The following is a 25,041-nucleotide window of genomic DNA, read 5'->3' as shown; positions in this document are numbered from 1 at the left end:
CCTCCTCACATCCAGCCTGACCCTGCCCTGGCACAGCTTGAGGCTGTGTCCCCTTCTTCTGTTGCTGGCTGCCTGGCAGCAGAGCCCAACCCCACCTGGCTACAGCCTCCCTCCAGGTAGTTGTAGACAGCAATGAGCTCTGCCCTGAGCCTCCTCTGCTGCAGGCTGCACACCCCCAGCTCCCTCAGCCTCTCCTCACAGGGCTTGTGAAAGGTAACACAGCAGAGATTTGAGGTGGGCCAAGCGACCTTGTTCAGGGGCACACAGGATTCCTTAAAACGGTGATGCTGAAAGCATCTTTTCATGTGTAAAGTGGTTGATGTTGTTAAACCTTAACTCCTCAAGGAGTTAACTTCTCAAGGACTACCAGACAGCTTGGATCATCTCAAAGAAGCGTTGGGGAATTGGTCACAGATTCACAGGCAGCATTGGGCTGGGAGAGACCCCCCCCAAAGGTCACCTTGTCCAGCCCTGCTGCAGCCAGCAGGGACACCTCCAACTCCATCACTTCTCTGTTCCTACAAATGATCTTCAGTAGGAATCTGCATTAACACCACACCCTGGGATAATCATCACCACCTCAGATTCCTGTTTGGTCCAGGATGTGGTGGAGAAGCCCTGGAAACCTCTCGAAGGTCTTTGCTCTCACTGTTCCTCTGGGTGAATGAGGGCAAGAGGCAGCACACTTAGTGTGGTATCTCAAATGCTGGAGCCCAAAAGAACAAAGGCAGTGCAAGTGCATGCAGAGAGGACACCCCACAGCTGCCTGTGGCAGGGAGGAAGGAAGAAGGAGCAGAAGACATTCAAGGAAACTTCCACCCACCCATGGGAGAGATTTGTTCTGATCAAATTCTGTTTGCTGAATGCAGCTGCCAACAGATTTCTGCCCAGGCTCATGTTGTTTTCCTTGCTCGAGTGGTATAGCAATAACAAATACATTTATTATTCATTAAATGACATCAGAGAGCTTTAATATGCCTCAGCACTTCCGAGCAGCGCAGGAGCAGCAGCACAAGGCTCCCCTCACCTCATCTGCCGCATTAACAGCTGACCCTCCGAGTCTGCAGCTGAAGCCCTGGGGGGGCTGGCAGCGGGGAGAGGTTTCCCTCCCTGTGTCTTACAGGTAGGGCCTGGCAGGAGAGGTGCTGCTGGCAAAGCAGTGGAAGCTCATCTTGCTGAAGTATGGGACAGGCATGTCCCTCTGCTCTGGGGCAGCTGCACACTCACCTGGTGAGGGTAAGGTGAGAGACTGAGGTTTGTGTGCAGAGCTGGAGCCCAACGAGAGGGACAGGGATCTGCTGGAGAGAGTCCAGTGGAGGGCTGTGAGGATGATGAGGGGACTGGAGCACTGCCTGGTGAGGAGAGGCTGAGGGACCTGGGGCTGCTTAGGCTGCAGAAGAGAAGACTGAGAGGGGATCTAATCAATGTCTCTAAATCTCTGAGGGCTGGGGGTCAGGAGGGGGGACAGGCTCTGCTCACTGCTCCCTGGGATAGGACAAGCAGCAGTGGATGGAAGCTGCAGCACAGCAGGTTCCAGCTCAGCACAAGGGGCAACTTCTTGGCTGGAAGGGTCCCAGAGCCCTGGCACAGGCTGTCCAGAGAGGCTGTGGAGTCTCCTCCTCTGGAGCCTTTCAAGGCCTGTGTGGATGTGTTCCTGTGTGCCCTGAGCTATGGTCCTGGCAGGGGGGGTTGGACTGGATGATCTCTTTGGGTCCCTTCCAACTCCTGACATCCTGTGTTTGAGTCCTCTGTTTGCCAGACAGTTCTCCAGCTACTCATCTGCCTTTGTGCAAAGCCAGCACAGAGCCTGACAAAGTCAGAACACTGCCCTTTTGTGGGGGGGGTTAACACTTTACACCACTGAACATTTCCAGACAGAAGGGAGAATCCCTTTAGGTGTTCAGAGGCAAAGCCTTGAAGATTTTTCTCTTCAAAGAAATTGAACAGCCTTACACCAGCTCAGTCCTTCCGATTTTAAAGCAGGACAAACAAAATTCACCAAGCTTGGAGGGTGTGAAATGAGGAAAAGGATGTTCCTGAGGTAAAGGCAGACCCGAAGGCAGGTGCTGCACTAAGTCCAGTCACTGCCTTCTGTGGTTTGGTGCTTTGTTGTGGGTGTTATATATATATGCACAGAGGAAAAGTCTAAAGAAAGGAAGGAGGAATGGAGAAGATTTACTCTTGCAGTTGTCTCTGTTTGCTGTCTGGAAGCAAATCCTCACACTGCTGACTTCACTGGCTACAGTTTCCCAGGCTACATTTGCATGATGGAGAGCTCTGCACAGCATTTTCTGGAGTGCCACTGCATGCCAAAGTAGATGGAAGATGATTTATGGGCTTCATTGTTTATGGCGATAAATGAGGCTAGAATGATACCCAGCTCACCCTGTCCCAAATAACTCCTTGAGGTTGTAGAGTTTGCTCAGCACTGCTGTGTGCCAGCATGAAACCAAAATACAGGCAGTGAAGTGCTGAAGTGCAATGCACAGGGAAGGTACCAAGCACCTAGAGCTTTGGGAGCGGGTTTTATCTGCAGCTGATCTCTATCAAGCAGGGAGAAGAGCCAAGCTTTTTCTCCAGTTAACTCTCAGGCTTCCAGGAAACTTCCCGTGCTTGGATCACTGTCACCCAGAGCAGCACCAACCATCTACAACCAGAGTCCTGCAAAGTTAAAGGTCTCAGCAAGTGAATCTGAAAGCTAAAGAGCTTTCCTCCTTGAAACGCCTGGCAGCAGTTAGCAAAGCTGTGTGATGTGAGACACAGAGAGAGACGAGGCCCTGCTCCCAGAGCAGGCTGCAGTACAACGAGCAGGGGATGCTCGACCCTCTCGGCAGCGTGGAGCTGGCTGCTGCCAGCCCTACAGAGCTCAGAGGCACTGCAGGCACAAGCCTGCGCGATTGAGGCTGGCAGGAGCAGCTCCCCGAGATGCAAACAAGGGCTGAAGATGAGCATGCAAGCCCCTTGGTACTGAGGTTATTTCCTGCACCTCTCCCAGATCAGCACATGGAGCTCCAGAGGGCACTTTCCAGAAGGCTGCTTGTGCTGTCTCCTGTCCTGACAGCAGCAGAACTGCCACTGATGGATCTCAGCAGAGCCTGGGAGCTAGGGCTGGGCTTTATTGGTTATTAGCACCACTGCAGCTCAAAACTTAAAATGGAACAGGAACCTGCTGCTTATGACTCTGGCCAAGGGCTTATTGTTCTCTTTTTGGTACATTAACTCTTACTTTCATAGCAATGAAGTCAGGCACTGAAAAAAGAGGTGTCTGGGGCGGGGGGGGGGGGGGCAATGCTATTGAAGTAGTTATATGAGGCTGTCTCATTAAGTGTGGGGTAGGATTTACTACTGACTTTCAAAATGGAACAGTCCAGTCTTTGTAAGTGAAAAGCTCTTGAAAAGGATCTGTGCTAGGCAGGAAAGCCTTCCCAAGTAGATTTCTATCTACTTGATCCAAGCCCACGCTTGTTTAATGCTCCTACAGGCAGTGATGTTTTTGTCCTGCAAGACAAATCCCCATTGATCTGGGTTTGTGATGACTGCCAGGTCAGACTTGCTATCTATTTGCTTGATTAATTTCTCTGACCTTTCTTCCTTTCAATGCCCAGGATGAAAATCTTCCATTGTAGCAGCTGTGTGGATGTTAGGCTGAAGCACTTCTGATGTCAAAGGCTTTATATTAATTTGCTAAGCAAGTTATTTTCAGTTGTTTGCTTGAAAATGTGCCCAGTCAGCAGAGATGTAGGATTTATGTTTTCAGCTCAATCTGAGATTGTTTGTCACATGGAGTTAATTCAGCACCTCCAGGCTGACCTGCAGGGAGGAGGTGGCTGTTGTTCCTTGAGATAGGAGGAAATCAGCTGGAATCCAGGGGGAGGGTTCTGATGGAGGCATTCATTTGTGAAGCCTCAAAGTTCCTTCCTCCTAGTGAGGAGCAGTGCTTCAAGTTTTGGCCTTAACATTCCATAGCAGAGTGGGGGCTGGAACTAGTGCCACCTGCACCCTACTTGGCAGGAAGACTGCATTGTGCACGGGGTCCTAGGGACCCTCCAGCAAAGCAAGCAAATGCTTCCAGCACTCTAACTGAATTCCAGCATTCTAACTGAAGTCCATAGCTGGACTTCAGTTAGAGGTCAAAGGCACAGGCATAGATTGGCTCCTAAATCCTGCTTAGGAAGCCTTATTCTCTTCAAGGCCTCTCTGAGGCTTCAGGAACCTAACTGCCCTCAGGTGTCCTGGCCTTACTACTTTACTTCTCAGCCCATATTTAAAGCCAGGCATGTGCTTAAATCCTGCTGTGGAAACTGCATTTGGATGAGTGGTCTAAAATGAAAATGCAGCCTGGCTCTTGTGTGCTTGCAAATCAAATTCCTTCTGACAACAGGTTAACACAACACCTGGCTGAGACAAAGAGCCTGCAGACAGATGGATTGTGTGAGTCAGTGTCCTGAAACTAGAAGACAAAGCCCAGAGATGCTCTTTTCAAACCTGTATGTTACAGTTCTGCCAGGAGCCTGTGGTCTGCACCAGTGCCAGTAAACTGAGGCAGTTGTCATTCTACTTCATGGGAAATCATTTATGGGGTCAGTTATTAATTTAGGCTGTGTAAAGAAGCTGGAGTTAAACTCTGGGCTGGCAGTGCCAAGATGATTATGCCATTGTTATTATATCAATTAATAGTGAGCAACCTGTTCTGCAGCCAACTTGAAGGCACTTCAGAAGTAGATATCTCGTTCTCTGGCTAAAGAACAAAAGCTTTCATTCTAGACAAGGGTGGGACAAAATGTATTTTCATTTTAGGACCTTAAAGAAAACTCATTTTCTCCTAGAGCTTTCCCTGCAAGGGCAGAGAAAACAGACTTGATTTTACTGTCATGTCTTACCAACCTGGGCTCCCTCCCAGATCTGCTCTGTGCTCCTAAGGGAGAAGATTTAAACATTCTTGGCTGAGAAGAAACAACACAGAGGTTTGTGCTGGAGGTTTGGCATTGGAGTAGAGGGGATGGAAAGAAAGGAAAGAGCAGCTGGGCACAGTACTCTCAGTTCAACATGCCTGGCCAGGGACCTTGATCTCTTTCCAGCATGGACTTGATTTGACCACTGGAAAAGACTCCTTCAGCTCACTTGAGAGACAGCAGCGCTTTTGGTGCTGAAGGCCCCAGATGTGTTGCTGAGGTCAGTGGGACAGAGGTGGGTGACTGTCAGCACCAAGAGGTAGCATCTTAATGCAAAGCTACTTGGCTTAGGGAAGAGAGGCAGTTAGCTGCAGGCCCATCCTGGCACAGTGGTAGAGCCTTTTGCTGTTGCAAATCCTGACTGGAAGCAGCCTTCAGAAGCTGTTTTAATCAATTAAGAACAGTTGGACCCTTTAGCACGTGGTTACCATTGTCTACTTATTATGTACTTAAAATGCAATCATGGACAGGAAAATAATGTTCATTTTCTGTTGACCTCTTCCTACTCAAGTGAATTAAATCTACTTCTCATCTGCATTCAAAGTCCCAGCTGCTTCTTGGCTGAAACAGATCCTGTAGGCTTTTTATATCCAGTAGCAATGCAGCAATGCCATATGTAAGGCCAGGGGGTGTGGGGGAGCTGGAATGTCTCCTGGCTCCTGAATCACCAAGCTGTTCCAAGTTCCAGTGCAGAATGGTTCCCAGGATGGTGATTCATGAGGTAGCAAAGGACCCAGCCCCAGTCCTCAGGCTAAGTTTCCAGGGCCAGAAAAGCAGTCTTGCTCCTCCAGCTTAAAAATAATAACAGCAAACAAGCATAAGGGGAAGGGAGCTGGGTTGCAGAGTCACTTCCCCCAGCAGAGCAAACCTGCGAGCCTGCCAGCTACCCGAGAGGCTGGGGCACAAGGCATGGCTGTGCAGTGAGGGAGCTTGCCCACCCGCTCCTGCAAACTCCGCAGGGCAACAGGCCTGCACACCGTGCAGTTCACCCGGCCCAGAGGCTGCAGTGCCCGCACACCGTGCAGTGCGCCCGGCCCAGAGGCTGCAGTGCCCGCACACCGTGCAGTGCGCCCGGCCCAGAGGCTGCAGTGCCCGCACACCGTGCAGTGCGCCCGGCCCAGAGGCTGCAGTGCCTGCACACCGTGCAGTGCGCCCGGCCCAGAGGCTGCAGTGCCTGCACACCGTGCAGTGCGCCCGGCCCAGAGGCTGCAGTGCCTGCACACCGTGCAGTGCGCCCGGCCCAGAGGCTGCAGTGCCTGCACACCGTGCAGTGCGCCCGGCCCAGAGGCTGCAGTGCCTGCACACCGTGCAGTGCCTGCATCCCGAGCTCCAGCGGCACCCACACCGCTGCTGGAAGGCAGAGCAGCCCCTGCCAGCGGAAGGCTGCTGTTGTGTCAGTGACTCTGAGGCAAGCTGCTCGCTCCTGCAATCAGCTTTGTCAGGAGACTTTAAACAGAAGGCAGCGCAGGGGAGCCCCTGCAGCACAGGCCAGGGAGTAGGTGCACCAGTGGTGAGCAGCGAGGGTGCCCCAGCTCCTGCATCCATCCCTAATCCCTGCACCTGCGTTGTCAGCTGATGGACAGCTAGGCACAGGCTAGCTGCAGGGCACCCCTGCACTGCTAACACACCTGCAAGGCTGCCCTCGTCAGAAGCCTGGCAGGTGCCTTCATTGGCATCCACTGCAGCAGCCCACCAGGAGAAAAACACACCCCCAGTGCAGCATCCAAAAGCTACTTCTTGAGCAGGGAGAAGTTTGAAGCTGGGATAAAACAGGGTGTCAGAACTTGAGGCAGCAAGTCTGCACCAAAGGCTTCAGCTGCACATTCGGGAGGTGCCAAAGGACTCATCTGAGCACCACTCTCTGTGGTCAGACTTCGGCTTTCATGCAGCTACTTTAATATGTAAATTCCTCCTGCTAAAACCTGCACAGCAATAGAAATGGACATATTGAAAGCAAGATAACTGCTGGCACTTGTTCTTCAAAGTCAAAACTCTTCCTGGACTTCCCTCTGAGAAAGTGAGGGTTTGATTAGCTGGCAGAGGAGAGGAGGTGATCCCAAGGAGAATCAGGCTTGGGAATGCAGCGTTCCCGTTAGTGCGTCCTCTCTGGCAGAAAGACTTTCCTGAGCTGGGATTCCTGAGACTGCTTCACTCTCAGACCTGGTTTTACAGAGGCCTGGGAGATGAGATGTTGCCTTCAGACATAGGGAGCCACCCAGCAACGCACAGAGCCCACTGCTATCCTCATGGCAGAGACAGCACCAGTCAGGGTGGCAGCCAGCAAGAGAACAGGTGAGGGGGAGGAGGGATGAAGCTTGTGCTCATCATCTCCCTGCATGCTGTGGGAAATGCCAAGTGCAGGCTGTCAGCCCCCCTGGCCCACTAGTTCATAGAATCAGAGAATCAGTCAGGGTTGGAAGGGACCACAAGGAGCAGCCAGTTCCAACCCCCCTGCCATGCCCAGGGACACCCTACCCTAGAGCAGGCTGCCCACAGCCTCAGCCAGCCTGGCCTGAAACATCTCCAGCCATGGGGCCTCAACTACCTCCCTGGGCAACCCATTCCAGCCTCTCAACACTCTCATACTCAACAACTTCCTCCTCATGTCCAGCCTCTCTCTCCCCACCTCCAGCTTTGCTCCATTTCCCCCAGTCCTGTCACTCCTTGATATCCTGAAAAGTCCCTCCCCAGCTTTTTTGTAGCCCCTTTCAGATCCTGGAAGGTCACAATAAGGTCACCTGGGAACCTCCTCTGCTCCAGCCTGCACAGCCCCAACTCTTCCAGCTTGCTCTCATAGCAGAGCTGCTGCAGCCCTCTGAGCATCCCCATGGCCCTTCTCTGGACACACTTCAGCATCTCCACATCCCTCTTGTAATGGGGCTCCAGAACTGGATGCAGTACTCTAGGTGGGGTCTCACCAGAGCAGAGTAGAGGGGAGAATCACCTCCTTCGACCTGCTGGCCGAGCTTCCATGCAGCTGCCTTGGGAACAGACTTTGCTTGGGCTGAACATTGCATTGGCTCTTCCTGCAGGAGCAGCTTCTGAACGCGGCACTGGTGGAGCAGCACCAGACAGAACTGCAGCTGAGCAATGCTCAGCGTCCTGCCCTTCCAGCTGCTCCCAGACTCAGCTGTGGCCCATGGAACCCGTGGGAGATCTGGAGTCGTTCCTTGCCATCATGCACAGCACTAGGACAGTCTCTAAGATCTTGGCAGGGCAGACAATCCAAGGGCAAGAAAAGAACACTTGGCCCAAAATAACCCCAAACAACACGAGGCTTCGGAGCTGCATTTCTGCATAAACAAAGATTTGCCTGGCTGTGTGATGAGCTATGGCTGCAGCCCAGCCAGCTCCTGATCTGGCATCCAGCATCTGCTCCTGGCACCAGCCAGGGCAGGGGAGTGCAGGGAATGCTGATGGGGGGTGACACCTTGCACAGCTTTAGCGCTCGCTGGCTGGGTGCTCCGCGCCGAGTGCCGTGCCCAGGGAGATGGTGTTCAAGGCAATCCTCTCGTCCTCAGGGCACACAGATCTGGGGCTGTCGTTTCTGTTAGATGTGCTCTTGTTCCTAGCCCAAAGTCAAGTGCTCTGCAAGATAACCACTGCCTGTATTTGCAGTTAACTGAACCTCCAAGAGTTCAGACACAAAACCAGCCTGTGACAATAAACAAACACCAGTCGGGGGCAGGCAGAGACCCACTGGGATACATCTCACCTTATTATTCATGGGACTGAGCTGTTTGAGCTTAGTTTCCTTTCATGCATGAAAAGCTTTTGAGGAATCTCATTATTGTACTGCATATATTAATATAAAGAGACAGAGTTAAACCAGAAGCAAAGATCAGTGCCTGGTTTTAAAAGTATTAGAGTGATATTACTTCAAGTTATAAATAGAGATTGAAGCTGAAATTAGATCAGATCTTTAACAGCTTCTGCTTCCTAATGGGAAGTTTCCAGGAGTCAGCCTGCAAGCATCAGCAGCCACAGAGAGAACAACATAAGACTCCTGTTGCTGGGTCATAGTATCAGCCAGGTTGGAAGAGAGCTCCAAGCTCATCCAGCCCAACCTAGCACCCAGCCCTTGCCAACCAACCAGACCATGGCACTATGTGCCCCAGCCAGGCTTGGCTTCAAAACCTCCAGGCACAGCCACTCCACCACCTCCCTGGGCAGCCCATTCCAATGTCAATCACTCTCTCTGGCAAGAGCTTCCTCCTGACATCCAGCTTGAACCATCCCTGGCACAACTTGAGGCTGTGTCCCCTCATTCTGTTGCTGGTAGTCTTGGGAGCAGAGCCCAACCCCACCTGGCTACAGCCTCCCAGGGCTCTGTCTCAGGCAGTGCCAAGGGGGGGGATGCATGTCAGGGGTATGATGTGAGCCTGGCCACTCTTGGCAGCACATCCTCCAACATCCACAGCTGCTGTGCTAGGACAGACCTCTGCTTAGTGCTTTCAGTGCCTGCTTATGGACCTGTGCTCCATAACTCACCCAATCCTTCTGAGCCTCCTGTGGCATCCAGCTTCGGGAAGTCATGCTGAACGCAGTCACACCTGCTGAATGAAGAAATACTTTTTTCTCTTTCAAGCTGCTTTCCTACTAGATCCCTTGAATGTCCCCAAGTTTCCTGATTTTGGAAACTGGTGAATGTTTTTGGTCAGGAGGAAACCATTTCCCCACCCTCCTGACCTGTCCCATCTTCCTCAGGCACTTACAAATCATCTGATCCTCCTGAGCGTTTCAGCTGTGCTAAGGAGAGCTCCCTAACAAAAGGTGCCTGCTCCCCAGCACGCTGCCCTGTTGTCAGATTACAGTGGCACAGCTCCACCAGAACCTGAAAGAGCAAAGAAAGGGAAACCCAGCGTTTGGGCTGGGGTCATCTGAGCACAATGAGAAGGCAGTGTGACCCCTGCTAGGGAGAAAAGACCTTCCAGCCTGCTGAGTCAGTCCAGGCAGGGCTCCCTTGCTCCCTGTACGTTAGGCTTGCTTAAAAAGGTTCCCGCGGGCTAAAGGCATTAATGAGGCATGGGCTGGCTGTGCCTGCGGGCTGGCTGTGCCTGCGGGCTGGCTGTGCCTGGGGGCTGCTGTGCCAGGAACGCGGGCTTCTGGAGATCCAACATGCACAAAGGTGCTGGCAGGCTGATCTCAGTGACCCACTGACGAGCTGCTGATGTAGCTGGGGCTGTGGAGATGGGATGTAACTGCAGCCAGTCTCTGTAATCAAGGGCTACACTTCCAACAGTCTGCCGCCGCGACCAAGAAAACAGCAGCAGGCTGTGGCACAGGGCTGGAATCAAAGCTCCTTCCACTGCAGTCTTAATTAAGGAGTGCCTCTGACTGCAGGTTTTAGAGAATAGTCAATGAGCTTCCAGCTGAGGAAGGGACCTTCCTCCGTGAGATGAAAGAGCTGCACGTCTACTTAGAGCATGATCAGAAACAAAACCATGTAGAGACACAGCTCAAGCCGCGGGCTGCACTTGAGGACACCATCCACACAGGCTGGGATGAGCGGGAAGGAGGGGGTGAAAGGGCATGAATCACCCCCCAGGCCCCCAGCACAAACACAGCTATCGCCAGAACGGTCACAAGCACAGATCAGAGCTGCCCCGGGGTGCTGCGGCACAGGCACGCTTGCAGAAGCCCCCCAGGGTTGGGTGCTTGGCTTCTGCAGGCGATCCTGGAGGCGTGCTCCAGAAGCGGGAATGCCAGGCAGGGCTGGAGCCACAGGCTGGCTGTGCGCCGCGCTGCCAGGCTCCAACGCCAGGCTGTGCTGCTGGGCACTGCAGCTGTGCTCTGCCGCCCCATGTCACCGGTGCCACTCAGCAAGTAGCCACCGGCCCCACCCTTCTCAGGGAGCACCTCTGGCCGTCCTCTGCCTCTGATTAGATACAAACTGATTCACATCCACCCATCTGGCACTTCTCAGGAACAGATCTCCACACTGTGCCACCAACAGGCACCCAGAGTTTACCAGCTGCTTCTGCCCTCGCCGTAACCACATTAAAGCACAGTCCCCTGTCGCACAGGTCACACAACAGTACTTACATGGGATGCTCCTTGCCAGGCAGCCTCGAGGCCAAACATTCATCCCAGACGCATTTGATGTACTGCTCAGGCCACACCTTGAGTGCTGTGTCCAGCTCTGGGCTCCTCCATTGCAGAGAGATGTTGAGGTGCTGGAAGGTGTTGAGAGAAGGGCAGCAAGGCTGGGGAGGGGCCTGGAGCACAGCCCTGTGAGGAGAGGCTGAGGGAGCTGGGGGTGTGCAGCCTGCAGCAGAGGAGGCTCAGGGCAGAGCTCAGGGCTGTCAGGGCTGGGTGCTAGGTTGGGCTGGATGAGCTTGGAGGTCTCTTCCAACCTGGCTGATTCTATGATTCTAGCACAGATGCAGCCCACATGAAGGATGAGAGATGGAGACCATCCCCAGCTGGCACTTGGGCTCAGGGTGCTGACTGACCCTCCCTGAGCACTGAGCCATTTATCCTTTCACCCAGACACACTGAGTTTGGAGGCTGCTCCATTTGTTATCCACCTGCAGAGCCAGAGACCAGAGCTCAATTATCTTTAAATTCTACTCGGGATCCTTCACTCCTGCTGCTGCTGTCATGGCAATGTAATGCATGTCCTGCCTCAAGGCCTTGCTTCACTGGTAATAAACCTCATCTGGCCTCTCTCCAAAGCAAAATGCAATCCATCCCCCCTGGGAGACAGTGGAAAAGAGTTTCTCTGGATGCCAACTCCATCCTCACCAGAAGGAGGCTTTTGTGCAGTGTCCCTGTGCAGAAGATCACGGCAAGGGGAAGACTCTGCGCCGGCCAGAGGTTTGGCAGGTTGCACTGATTCCAGATAGTGCTCCAGGTACTGAGCAGCTCTGCAAATGGGCCAGTTCCCAGCCTCCCAGTCCTTAGGGTAGTAAGAATAAAACTGTTCTCTTGAGAAAAGAAGACAGGGAAGAAGTAGTGCTGGTATTTCTGCCCCTCCTGTGAGCAAACGAGAGCCCGAGCGAGCTGACAGGCTGCACCTGTTCTGCCTCTCCAGCAGGTGAGGCTGAGGAGCAGGGAGCTGCACACCCCCACGGCACAGAGCACTGCTCCCTGAAACAGCCCCAGCCCAAACTCACATCACCTGGGGCCCCTGACTTGGCATTTCAGGACTTCATTTACTTAATCTCCAAGTCCTCATGCTAGTGGAGAGAGAGAAATCTGTTTAAGTAGGGTTGGTTTTGCCAGTGCTTTCTAAGGGGGTTTCATCCTTACCCAACAACTTTGCTGGGCTTTGTGTCTGTTCCTTCTGTAGGTCCTTTTTTGGAGCTACAGTGACCTGGCCACAGATGCTGAGCAGTGTATAACATCATGTCTTGCTTGGCACTCAAATCCACACTCCTGCACAGGAGCAGCTCTACATCTCAGGGTTTATTCTTTTGGTCTTTAAGACTCCTTTGCAAAGAGATTTCAGCTGAAGATAGGCTGCAGCTCAGCTGGCATCACACCTCTGGCGGGCTCGCCACAAAGAGACAGCACAGGAAAGCACATGCATGAGCACCAGCTCCAACCTGCTACTCAGACTGTGCCCCTGGGACTAAGCTGGCCCTGGAGGGACAGACATCAGCAGTGTCTGTGATGGGAGCCCTGTTCCAGGTAGTTTTTTGAGATGAAAAGGCAAAACCTGTGTCTCCAAGAGGCAGCCTGCTAGTTAGAGGATACTGGGCATTACTACCACATGTAAAAAGAAGTGGTAAAAAAAAAGATCTTCAGGGCAGGAGTTGGAAAAAATATGCCTTTCCCTCCCCTTTCCCCCTGTCAGCTTTGCTGCAGTGCAAAATTTCCACCTAGCTTTGCTTAGAGTTCTGCTGGCTAACAGCCACTCTTTAATGGGTGAGATAACTGACAGCAGTAACAGGCATGCTCATCTGCTTCCACAGCACTCGGCCAGCAGAGAGCCCACTAAAACAAGTTCAGATCAGATCTGCTCAGCCCTCAACAAGCCTTGGCTCAAAAGCCAAATCCATTTGTTTCTGTGAGATTCCTTCACATTTTCCACTCACCATGATGACAGAGGACACCCAGGCACTGCTCTGCTACACTCGGTGACGAGCAGCAGCCTCAGTCCCCTTCTGAGAACAGGCTGAGTGAAGGATGGTCCTGCTGCAGATGCTCCTCTCAAGTCCCTCTAAACTTTGCATATCACAGGCCTTGCTTTGCATTTTCCTGGCACCGTCTGTTAAAGGATTCCAGCACCTGATAGATCAATGCTGCCAGCAGCCCCTGGGTGGAAGCGAGTACTGCAAGGAGGACGGGTTGGACCACATTACGAAACCACTGCGGCTCTCACCCCCACAGCACAGGCACAAACAGGCAACCAAAGAAAGGTCCCTGCACTGGGGGTGCTGCTCTGCTCTGCTCTTCCCGGGGCTGGGCTGTTGGCTTTGCACTTTGCTCAGAGCTTGGCCAAGTGAGGACAGTGCAAGGGAGATGCACCAAGCGCCCCCTGCACTCAGGGGGGAGGTGAACATCCTTTCTTCTCCTGCTCCTCTATAGGCTGTGAACCAAGGCACATTACCAGCTCAGCTCTGGCTCTCCTGCCCTTGCTCAGCTGGTAAAGCTTGCTTAAGTCATAACACTTCCCACCCTTGTGCCTGGTAGCCAGCAGCTCTCCAAGTCCATCACTGGTGCTGGTGCCACTCCGCTACTCTGCACGAGCATCTCCTGTCTCTGGAAGAGGTTCCTGCATGTTGCCAGCTCCTCACTTCAGCCAAGTGTAAGGAAGCATTATCCATGCAAGCTGAACTTTGGCAGACTGGAGGCACTTCTCTCTCCAGGGCCCAACTGTCCATCAGCTCACTCAGCAGGTCCACACAGCAGCTTGCTCCCAAGCTCAGCCGTCTGTCTTCTTACCTTTGTTAGCAGCCCCGCACGCTCCACAGGCGAGTGAGGATGAGCTGCTTCAGGACACCTGCAGACTGTAAGCAGCCCACAGTCATTTTAAGTGCATGTTGCATCTTTTCCTCGATGAAGATTAATGTTCTTCTTGCCCTGAGGCTATGGAAGGAGGAAACATTTGTGCAACAGCAATTTCAAATGCTTTCCTCGGGGTGATTTATGCATTCATTTGTTTCCAGCTTTCTGGGCAAGCAGGAATGTGCCTTTGGTCTTCTGAGGGAACACTGGCACCCAGGGACGCATGGCTGGCCAGCAGCAAGTGTGTGGAGGAAGATTGTTTGTCTCTCGACCACAGCTGAGTGGGCTGGGTCAAATAAATGAGTTTGCATAAACTAAGCTGAGCACACAGGTTTGAAGTCAGTGTATAAAGCAAGCAACAAAGCCAAACAACTGAAAATAAACCCAAAAGCCAAGCAGAGAGGTAAGAATGCAGACGGAACCTGCCTTTGTGCGAGAGGTGCAGAGGAGAGGCCATGCTGGTGGGAAGGCAGCGTGAGTGAAAGGCAGCGCCGGTGTTCTGCTGGAGGAGCTGTCAGCCTGAGAGGACAATTAACTGTTAAACGAAGCTAACAGCCACGCTGCTGCGCCCCGGGCAGGGGGGGGAGCTCGGCGGTCTGCCTCGTCTGCAGCAGCAGACTCTGTGCCCAGAGGCAGTGAGTGTTCAGTCAAAACTCGATTGTTACGAATGTTAGAGGATGGTTAAGTGTCCAGGCTCCTCTTTCACAGGTTTGAACTTCACCCTGGAGGTCAGCTCTGACCCACACACCAAACACAGACCCTGAGCAGCACTTCACCTTCCTCCCCAGCCACTCACCTCTGTGCTCTTGCCCGAGCAAGACCATGTCCTGCTGAGTGCCCCCACCTGGGATTTAGCATCAGCTGGGGCTTGTTCTCCAGCCTTCACATCCTAAAACTCCTTTCCACACAACATCTCAGAGTAGCCATCTCTGCAAGCATCCTGAGCCTGACCAGCCAGGCTCTTGTCACCTCACAGCTTTAATGACTACAGCCTCCTGCCCTCTGACAAATGTCTCTCCCTGCCACTGCTCCATACCGCACCACAGAAAGCAGCTCCTGTTCCTTCCCTCACTGCTTTCCCTAGACACATGTGAGCCACCTCCCTTTTACAGGGCCACAGCAGCCTCTCCCCTGCTCTTTCCAGCATCTATTTCAATCACCAAAAGGCCAGTCTGTGCTTTCCTTTGGCCCTTGTTCCAGCCTCTGTCACTTGCTCAGCACTCAAATCCCCTTTAAAGACGAGAGAGCCCTGCATGGGCTGTCTGCAAAGTAAGCCTCTCTCTCCTGCTGGTACTCCAGGTGTTGGGCCATTGGCCTTGGGTCCCCAGCCACTGCACATCTCACCACATAGCAATGCATAGATGTAAGGTTTTGAGCAGGCTTTGTGTGAGCTGAGAGGTGCTGCTGAGCAGTAATTTTGGTCTCCAGCCATAAGGCACTTCAGAGTTAGCAAAAGAGAGTGGGGCAGTGGATCTGTCACCCAAGTCATAGGATGGAATTAGGTTTTAAGTCCTGCCTGGGGTATCAGCTCAGACCAATCAAATAGTTGTGTTTAAACACAGATAGTTGTGGCTGCCTCCTGCCTGGGAGGGCCAAAGGCCACGTTGGATGAGGCCTTGAGCAGCTGAGTCTAGCTGAGAGGTGTCTCTGGGCATGGTTGTAGCAGATGAGCTCTGAGGTCCCTTCCAACCTGAGTCATTCTGTGACTCCATGAAACCACTGCCTCCTTTCACTGCAATTCTGGGCATTTTTGTCAAAAGAGGTTTAAAAACTTCCTCAAAACTCACTGAAGATGCAGACTCTGGAGCAGCAGCAATTCTGACCTGACTGATGGCTCACAGTGAACTCAAAGTGAGGTTTTTGCTTGTTTCATCAAAAATAAGGCTGTGCAGGCTCTGGGCTTGGCCATCACTCTCTGCACCAGGAATGGTGGCTCTGGGCTTGGCCATCACTCTCTGCACCAGGAATGTTCTTTGAGGAAAGGTCTGGCAAAGAAATCCATCCCATGTGTGCCTGCTCCTGACTGCCTCAGGCTGTCACTGGAGAGATTCCCAGTTGCTCCAGCATCCATAACACCCACAGTCTGCCTGAAGAGCCACTCTGATTGATTATTTTCTTTCCAGAAGACAGCAGTGAGAGCTGCACCCAGGTCTGGGTGTCCCTGAAGCAGCTGGAGCCTGCAGGCTGCACCCACTTACCCAGCTCCTCAGCTATGACTGCAGCAGGGATTCCATCTCCACCATGCTGCTATGCTGGGCTGTGACAGGCTGCCGGCCCAGGTCTGCAAGGTAGGGCAATGCTTGCATGTCTGAGCTCTTGTGGGTCCCCTCCCCCCTCCCTGCACAGCTGTTGTTATGGGAAGAGAGAATAGGAGGAGGACAGAAAAACCAGACGAGGTGCTTAGAAACCTGTGCTGAGGGCTGGGATGAGTGGAAATGTGATTAGCAGCACAGGAACTGGCATGGCTTGGAGCAGCTCCCTGCAGTCCAGGAGACACATTATTCCTTGTAGCAGAGCGATGGTGCCAGGGCTGCCAGGGCTGGGAACCCATCCCCGTGGCTTCTAAGTCGTTGGCACAGGTTGGGCTGACTGCAGAAGGCAGCCAGGTGGGTAAGCATGGGACATACCAGGTGTGCCAGAGAGGGGGCCAACACCTCTGCCTGCTTGTGCACACAAGCTCATGAGAATGGCAATCCCTGGTGAAGGGAGCCTTGGGAATCATGAAGCAAACAGCAGGGCAAATGTTAACTGCTCAGGCCTGGCTCTTCACTGAGGTGCCCAAGTTCTTCATCCCCTTCTTCATCCCCAGGCCATGCTCCCTGACCACCCTTGCACATGGCTGCAGAGTCTCCAGACTGCATGGTCTGTCTAGAAGAAGCTGAGGGGACCAGGGCATCAAACCTAGACGGTGCCAACCCTCTGAAGAGATAGGGCTGCTGCCTGGCCCTCAGGGAGCCCAGCACAGAGTCTCTTTGGGCACTGCATTACAATGCCCACCACAAGGCAGCACAGCTCTGTGCCTGGGCTGTCTCTGGCACACCTCTGTTCTCAAGGGAACTAGAGGGGAGAGGCTGTATTGCAGTGCCCAGGGCTTTGGAGAGGAGGGTACACTCAGGACTGCTGATCTGCCCAGCATGGGAGCCAGGGGCTGGCCCTGTCCATCTCTTGCCTTTGTTCAACCCAAATTCTTGTCAAGAAGCCTGCAGGAATAACAAAGACTACAGTTCTACACTTTGGTGCTGACAAGTGGGGCAAAGCCTTTTCTGGTAACTCTGCTATGCAGGGAAAACTTGAGCCTTCCTGTGCACAGCTTCAGAGCCGTCCCTGCCAAGCATCTCTCAGCCCCATCTGCTGCCAGCAGCAGCTGTGCTGGGCAACGAGAGCAGAGCAGACAGCCAGGCACGGCCAGAGGGAGCTTCCACAGCACTGGTGGACATCACAAAGCAGACCAGGATCTGCAAACCATCCTGCTGCCACACGCAGCTCACCCCCCGTGGCTGGCGTGCAGGCAGAGCCTCCTCCGGCACAGAGCAGCTCTGCCTCAACCACCACAGCACTCCCACACCCAGCACCAAGCCTGGCTGTGCCACTGGGCACCAAGGAAGTGCAAGGGGCATTTGAGGCACTGGCCAGGGAAATGGAAAACAACCAGAACAGTTGTTCAGTTGGTCCAGAGGTGGAAGACCACGAGCACCTGTCAGGCAGAGGGGAGCAACGTGGAGCTGGTCTAGGTGCGTGCAGTGATCAGTGCCATGCAGCTGGCTGTGCTGGGAGGCACAAGCTGTGCTGGGAGGCAGTGCAGCTCCCTGCTGCAGTGGTGCCAGAGAATGACCAACGTGTCCACGACAAAGCCAGGGAGCTGGACTTGCTCAAGAGCCAGCAGTCCTGGTCAACACACACAAATAACTCCTTACACACTTTGGGAACATCTCTTGCTGGTTCCTAGACACCTGGTCTAGAACAGCAGCATGTGACAGCAGGAATCAATTCATCTGCTGGAGACAACTGCCTCAGACACAGCTCCATTCCAGCACTAGATCTGCTCAGTGCCAACAGCTGCCTCTACACTGCCAAGTTTGCTGAAATGCAACTGCACTAACTAACAGTGTGGAACATCCCAAAATGCCTTCTGACACCTAATCCACTGTGCACAAGCAGTAGACTGGCACAGCTCTGATGAGCTGGACCTGCAGAAGATGCTTTCCCCTCTGACAGTGCTGTCCCTTAGACAGACTCAGGTGAGCAGTCAAGCTGGGAGAAGAGAGCACAGCTTGGCACAGCCAAGCCCTTCTGGCCAGCCCCAAGACCTGTGCTCTCCAGCAGCAGTGACTTACTGCAGAGCAGCAATCACCTTAGAAGCACTAAGGAGGAGGACCTGTGCTTTGTACACCTCTGCTGAAAAGCACACTGAAACTGCCACTGAAAGTGCTGGCTGTGGCAAACCGGAGCAACCTAAACCTGCAGCCACTTGATTTGAGCTGTCACTGTGATTTCCTCCCTGAGCTACAGCTCAGATGCCCCAGGCTTTCACTGCCCTCTGGGTAAAGCTTGCTGCCTGGCACATCCTTTCCAGCACCTGTTTTTCCGGCAGGAGCTGAGGCTGCAGCACGGCTCAGGTGTGTCCTAGGAAGCACAGCCCAGTCTGGGGCAGGGGCGAGCAGAAGGATGTGACACTTGAACCACAGCTCTCAGGAGATTGTGCAACGTCACTCTGAAGGGAAAAGCCTCCAAGGGATGGGTGTCTGCTTGAAAGCCTCAGATCATTTTCTGAGCAATGATTCACCTTCCAGCAGTAGGCACATTTGATTGAAAATGCAGCTTGTCATCAAGGAGCTGATGGAAATTACCAGGGAGCTCTGACAGCCTGCAGGAGGCAGCTCAGTGTGAAATGACACCACAGCAACCACCACAGCAGCCAAGAGCCAGGGTGCCAGGAGAGAGAAACTTCAACCCACCCTTGCTGGACCTTCACAGGACTTCAGCAGTAGTTTTGATCACTCTTCTTCATAAAAAAAATAGAAGGTGCCCAGAGTCAGTCCTCAGCCTGGCTGCCAAAGTCCTGTCTCTGTCACCAGGTGAAGCTGCGAACTGTACTGCAAGGTCTCGTGGCTGGGGAACTAGAGTGGCACCAGTCTGGGAACAGCAGAGCTCTGGCCAGGCCAGCTGAGCCTCCCAAGTCTGGCCCTTCTCCCTCAGGATTTCAGCACAGCCCCCAGCTTACTGGTCCTCAGGACTGGTGGCCACACAGTGTTTGCTCGGTCATCAGCTTCCCTTGCAGCGCCTGCTGCAGGGCTGCCTGGCACAGGAATTACTGTGCTTTGGGGAAATCAAAAGATCTGCTGCCCTTGTGCTTAAAATAGACTGGAGGGCCCAGCTGATTTATCCTTGCCTTGTAGGATCCAGGAGGTGGAGAGAGCGGAAAACAACTTGAAAAGGAATAAATGATGAGACTGTAAAGGAGCTGAACTCCTGCAGTGAAAGGTCCTCAGTTCGCCCTGAGACAAATGTGCAGGGCACAAGGGTCGAGGGGTCGCAGGGACACCCACTCACAGCTGGCACGGCACAAGGCTGCAGGGACACAGTGCTCCAGCCAGATGTGAGCCACTGCTGAACCAGCCCTGCCAGCAGCCTCAGCTCACTGCAGGCACAGCCAGGCACACGTGGCTGTGCAGCTAACACATGAGATTTCCTCCCTGCCTGCATGCAGTTAGAGAGCACCTGGACCATTTGAGACCTGAGCTTCACTCAGTTCTCCCCATGCCTCAGTATCTTCTCTTCCCCAACTGAAGCAGTGGTGCAGTGATGCTCTGACCATTGCATCTGAGGACAAAGAGCAATGGATGGAAGCTGCAGCACAGCAGGTTCCAGCTTAACACAAGGGGCAACTTCTTGCCTGGAAGGGTCCCAGAGCCCTGGCACAGGCTGCCCAGAGAGGTTGTGGAGTCTCCTTCTTTGGAGCCTTTCCAGACCTGTCTCTGGATGTGTTCCTGTGTGCCCTGAGCTAGATTGTATGGTCCTGCTGTGGCAGGGGGGTTGGACTGGATGATCTCTTTGGTCCTTTCCAACCCCTGACATCCTGTGAGGTGAACTGCTTTTGTTGTTGCTTGCTTTAAAGAGGCATTCCACATTCCTGCTCTTTTACAGTAGCAATCCTCAACACTTCTGCCTCCCACCTTGACCAAAGAGGGGATGTCAGGAGTGACTTCCCTCATCCCTAGGCAGTGACTCAGTTCCACGAGTCAGGTCAGTCCCTCTCCTTCAGCATTAGCATGCAAAGCAGTTTGTGGCAGCAGCTAATGGGGCAAACTTGCAGAGGCAGAAGGGAGTCAGTGTCTGTTGAAGATATTTTGGCCCTGGGTTCAGCTGATGAGGCTGGGAGAGCCCTTCTGCTATGCAGGCATCTGCACTAAGACAATGCTTGTGCCAGTCACCTGCACCTCTCTGCATGGTAAAACACCCACCTGCAAATGACATTGCTCCTGAAAATCTCCTCTTGCCTGCAGAACCTGCGAGTCCCAGAGATTAGCTGGTGTGGGGGGGAAAGCATCATTTTCACTTTGCTTTGTGCCAGTGAGAGAAGGGAATGTTTGGCCAGAGGGGAATCGGGATGGAAGCAGTCTGCTCTGCCCTTTGTCTGCTCTTTCACACCGGCAGAGGAGGGGAAGTGTTGTCCCGAGTGAGAGCTGCCAAGACAAGAAGAGTGCCTTTAGCGATTCCAAGTGGGTTGTGTTCGTTCACCACTGCTTCTCTTCCCCTCAGCACCTCTCCTGCGGGCTGATGCTTCAGCCAGAAGCGTTCACAGGTGAGCCCAGGTGCAGATGGAGTTTCTGGTGCCCTGAGCCGCCTGCCTGGGGACATCTGCAGCAGGTTTACTGCCCTGCAGGAACCCAGCACAGACCCCTCGTGGGGGCAGTCCTGCTCCCGAGTTCCCCTCGCACCGTGGCCTGTGCCTGACCCGTGTTTGTTTTGCAGGTGGTTGATGATGTTAGGAGCAAGCATAAGGCTGGATGAGGAGCGGCACAAGCCATGGAGGGACCAACCCCAGAGCCTGTGTATGTCGACGTGGACAAGGGACTGACGCTGGCCTGTTTTGTCTTCCTCTGCCTCTTCCTGATTGTGATGATTATTCGCTGTGCAAAAGTCATCATGGACCCCTACAGTGCCATCCCTACATCCACCTGGGAGGAGCAGCATCTGGATGACTGAGAGGGCCTCTCTGGCCAGAGCCACAGAATGCTGCAAGCCAGGAGGCCTTTCCCAGCAGGGAGGCTGCCACACGAGCAGCCACCTCCAGAGACGCAGGGCAGAGGCACTGGCTCCAAGAGCAGGCAGTGGAAATGAGCCCTGCTCAGCAGGTCAGGGTCTCAGCTGGCAGCACAGTCTAACACTATGCAGCAACCCCTCTTTTACTGAGCACAGGCCCCGTGGTCACTCCAGCAGCACAAGATCCTCCAGGCAGTTCCTAAGAGAACTCTTGGTCTAGCACAGCTTGTCCTCCCCTCATGATCTGCCACAAACCCAGGGTCACCACCAGAATCTGGGGAAGCAACAACCTTTTCTTTGTCTTCCTGGCAGTAGATTGCTCCAAAGGTCTTCCTCAGTCGCTAGGTTTGTGTTTCAGGAAAGGCTCAGCAGAAGCACTTTGGCAGCCCTGGTTAAGCAGGGTTATGCCAGCAGGTTTCCTCTTAGCTCACTTGGCTCTGCACACTCCTGCCCCACTGCAGCCCTGCTTCCAGAGATCAGGACACAGCAGCAGTCAGACCATGCTCCCCCCGGGGGTCACAGACTGCTGGGCACCCTGGAGCACCACCTGGCTCTCTCTGGGTGATGCAGTAGCCAGGCACATCAGCTGCTGTGGGGCTGTGGATTAGCCAGAGGTGTCAGACCACTTACTGTGGGCTCGGTAGCCAGCAAGAGCCTACGGAGCAGAGCCTGGGCACTGCTGGTTCCAGCTGCACAGATGTGAGTTTCCAAGAAGAACTGCCTCTGCCATTCCACCCAGCTTTGGCTTCAGGAGCACTTCAGTGGATGGCCAAGACGGTAAGCAGAGCCACTGCTCCTTGCTTCAGCACTCAGACTCCTCAGCACCACGCAGTAAGATGCATTCTACCTCGGAGAAACGCAGCACCTTGCAGAGAAGACTCTCCCCAGATGCTAAGGTGAAGAGCTCTCCATTTCCTTCTGCCAGCACATCAAGAGGGGCACTATGCAGGAAGGCATAAAGGAATGTGGGAGCTTTGGCAAGTTATTGTTTACCTTTCAAGGAGAGGGGGCTGGGGGGGTTCCCCTGTCCTCTGCCCCCCAGATTTTAAGGTTTGCTCACAGCTGCCTTTTTCAGTGACCACACCTGGCTCATGGCTTCGTAAGGTGCAGATCCTGCAGCCCCAGCAAGCGTCGTGAGCAGACAAGGCTTGAAAGAGCAGCCCTGCAGGAAGGATGTGTCACTGTTTCTCCTCTCCCTTACATCAGCCCTGATCTCTGAATTCTTGCCATGAGGCAGCATCCAGTGGGTCAGAAAGGCAGAACCAAAGGTTGTGGCAAGGAATCAGGATGTAGGCTTTGTATGTTGCTACTCTCGGCTCTGACAGACCACACAAGTCACTTCTTTATGTGCCTCAGTCTACTCATCAGTGCAATGGGGACAGCAGTATCAGCTTGTCTCACAGCCTTTCACCTGGCTTCTATGGCAGAGAGCACTTGGAGAGTCTTGGACAGGGACACAGAGATGAGACACTGCTTCCCAACTCCTCCTGAAAGGAATGGGGAGGTCTGAGTCTCAGCATACAGTGAGGGAAGCACTCCTCAGGCAGAGGACTCGTTCAGACCTCCATCTGCACTCTCAGAGCGTGTGCTCGGTTGTGCCAAGTGGCACCTGGCTTTGTTACCTGTTCCACTGATTCCCGAGGTGCTCAGCACTGTGATCAGAGACTCCCAACACAGCAGGCTGTGAAGCACAGGGGTACCTTTGCGTGGCTCTTCCACACAGGGTTTGCTCACCTGTTGCAGGAGAGTCCATCCAGGAGGCAGGGAACATGAGGACTGGCTTTAACCTTGCTGTTCTCTGATGAGGGACCTCCACTGGCTGTGGGTGAGGTTGCTCAGCAGGCTGCTAGCCAGCCTCAGTTTCTGCTAGCCAGTTAACCACCAGTAACTGAGGAGATTTTCAGGTGTGGGTGTTAATGATCACCATACTTGGAGCAAACACATTGGTCTCTCTTATGCCTGAGTGTGTCTATCCAAAGCAGGAGAGGATGTCCCAGCTCAGAGCAACTTGCTTCTGCTCCCTGGGCTAAGATTTAGAACGCACACTGTGTGTCTCAGACTCATCTCTTACCCTGGTACTAGTGAGGCTACTGACACTATAAATAGAAGAAGAAAAGGGTTCTATTTCCAGGCTACAGATGCTTGCATTCTGCAGGGCAGCTGGCTGCATTCACAGCTGATGCAGAGTGAGGACAGAACTTGCTGCCATCACAGCTCCCAGGGCCAGCTCTCCACTCAGTGCTCTCTGCATGCACGACTCTGGCTTGGCCACGGGGCACTGCTAAGCACATGCTTGAAGTGAAGGTTCCGAGCGGGCTTCCTGACCACACAAAGACCAGGGTCAGTCGTGTGCTGTGCTCTCGGCAGGGCAGGGACAGCAGCAGGCAGTGCTGGCAGGAGCACAGCCTGTGTGAGGACAGAGGGTTAGGGATGCTGGGGCCGCAGGCAGCAAGCTTGCTCTGCAAGGGCCTTTGCCTCTGGACCAGCTTTACAGACCACTTTATGGGCTTCCCCCAGAGCCCAAGGGCAAAGACCCCTGTGGGTAGCTCTCTTTTCTGACAAGAAAGCACTTGTCTTCCTGGCACGGCCTGGCAAGTTCATCCTTCTGTTGCCCACAAAGGTCTCCACAGCATCTGTGCCCACGTCCAGCCTGCTCACGGCCGTGCAAAGTCAGCCTGGCTGCGTTCAGAGAGACAACCTACATGCGCTCGGATCGCCGCCTCGCCCTCCGGCTGCAGCCGCGCACCGCCCTGCAAGCCACAGCAATACCGAACACCAAGCGGGGAGCAGAAGTGCTCTCCTCCCTCAGCCGGGACTGGCCCGCTGCGGCCAGCGTGGCAGCTCCTGCCTGGCACCGGCGCCGTGAGCCCTGGCAGCTCGCAGCGGTGGAAGGTCCCTCCTAGCAGGGCTGCGTCGCTGGGCTGGGTCGCAATGCCAGCTGCATGCAACAAGTGCCTCTGCTGCTTTAGGCTCTTTTTCATGTTGCCATACTACCAGCACCTGCACTCAGAGGAGATAACTCAGACTTGTTGCAAATGTATTTATCTCACACAATAAATGGCTTACACGTGGAGAACCTTCCGCTTGTCTCTGTTGTGGTTTGCTTCTGGTTGCCAGGACCTCCCTAAGAACACCCTCACAGCAACGTGGTCCTCAGGAGAGGCGCACAGGCACTGCTCCCTCTGCAGCAGCACCACCGCAGGCTCTCCTGAGGTGGGGACAGAGCTGGTGGAGCTCCAGGTGTGCCTGCAGCTCCGCGGTGAGGTCAGCCCCCCCGGAGTGGCTCTCCCAGCTGCTCCCTCGGTCAGGAAGAGCACTCTTCAGGGAGCTCCTCTTCTTGAGAAAGGCAAAGAGAAAACTGCTAATTCTGTTGATCCTGGAAAGGGATTCTGTTGCCCGAAAGTTAGGTGCTTTATAGAGATGCTTGTCCCTGCAGCGAGTCCTCTGGCAGAAGGGTCTCTGTGCCTGAAACTCAGCTTGCTGCACAAAGCCCCACTGATGAACCATTAACTCTCGTCTACCCAGGAGCAGATCTTCACAGCTGTCAGAGCAGCTGCTCTAGCCCAGCTAAGAGCAGACCTGAACTGGAGCCAGCAGCTGCCTGGGCAGGCACCTGCAGGGATGATGACTCCACCACCTCCCTGGGCAGCCCATTCCAATGCCAACCACTCTGTGAAGAACTTCCTCCTGACATCCAGCCTACATTTTCTCCGGCACAACTTGAGACTGTGTCCCCTTGTTCTATTGGTGGTTGCTTGGGAGAAAAAGACACCCCCCACCTGGCTCCCAGCAGACCTTCAGCGTGTCCCTCATGCACACCCAGAGCCTTCAGGCAATTTAAAATTCCGGGAATGATCTCTTTCCTTCTCAC

General features: G+C 53.8%; 1 protein-coding gene across 1 annotated transcript in view; it reads left to right on the top strand.

The window, feature by feature from the left end:
* Positions 1–24,303, top strand: part of CTXND1 (cortexin domain containing 1) — a 34,653-nt gene extending 10,350 nt beyond the window's left edge. Inside the window, exons 2-3 of the mRNA XM_064158134.1 lie at positions 16,031–16,195; positions 20,880–24,303. Of these exons, the coding sequence (XP_064014204.1) occupies positions 20,934–21,113 (180 nt within the window). The 5' untranslated portion in view covers positions 16,031–16,195; positions 20,880–20,933 and the 3' untranslated portion in view covers positions 21,114–24,303. The remainder of the gene's footprint in view (positions 1–16,030; positions 16,196–20,879) is intronic.
* Positions 24,304–25,041: the final 738 nt, after the last annotated feature.

Source organism: Pogoniulus pusillus, chromosome 17 (genome assembly GCF_015220805.1).
Source record: "Pogoniulus pusillus isolate bPogPus1 chromosome 17, bPogPus1.pri, whole genome shotgun sequence".
NCBI lineage: Eukaryota > Metazoa > Chordata > Aves > Piciformes > Lybiidae > Pogoniulus > Pogoniulus pusillus.
This window is presented reverse-complemented; position numbering and strand designations above follow the sequence as displayed.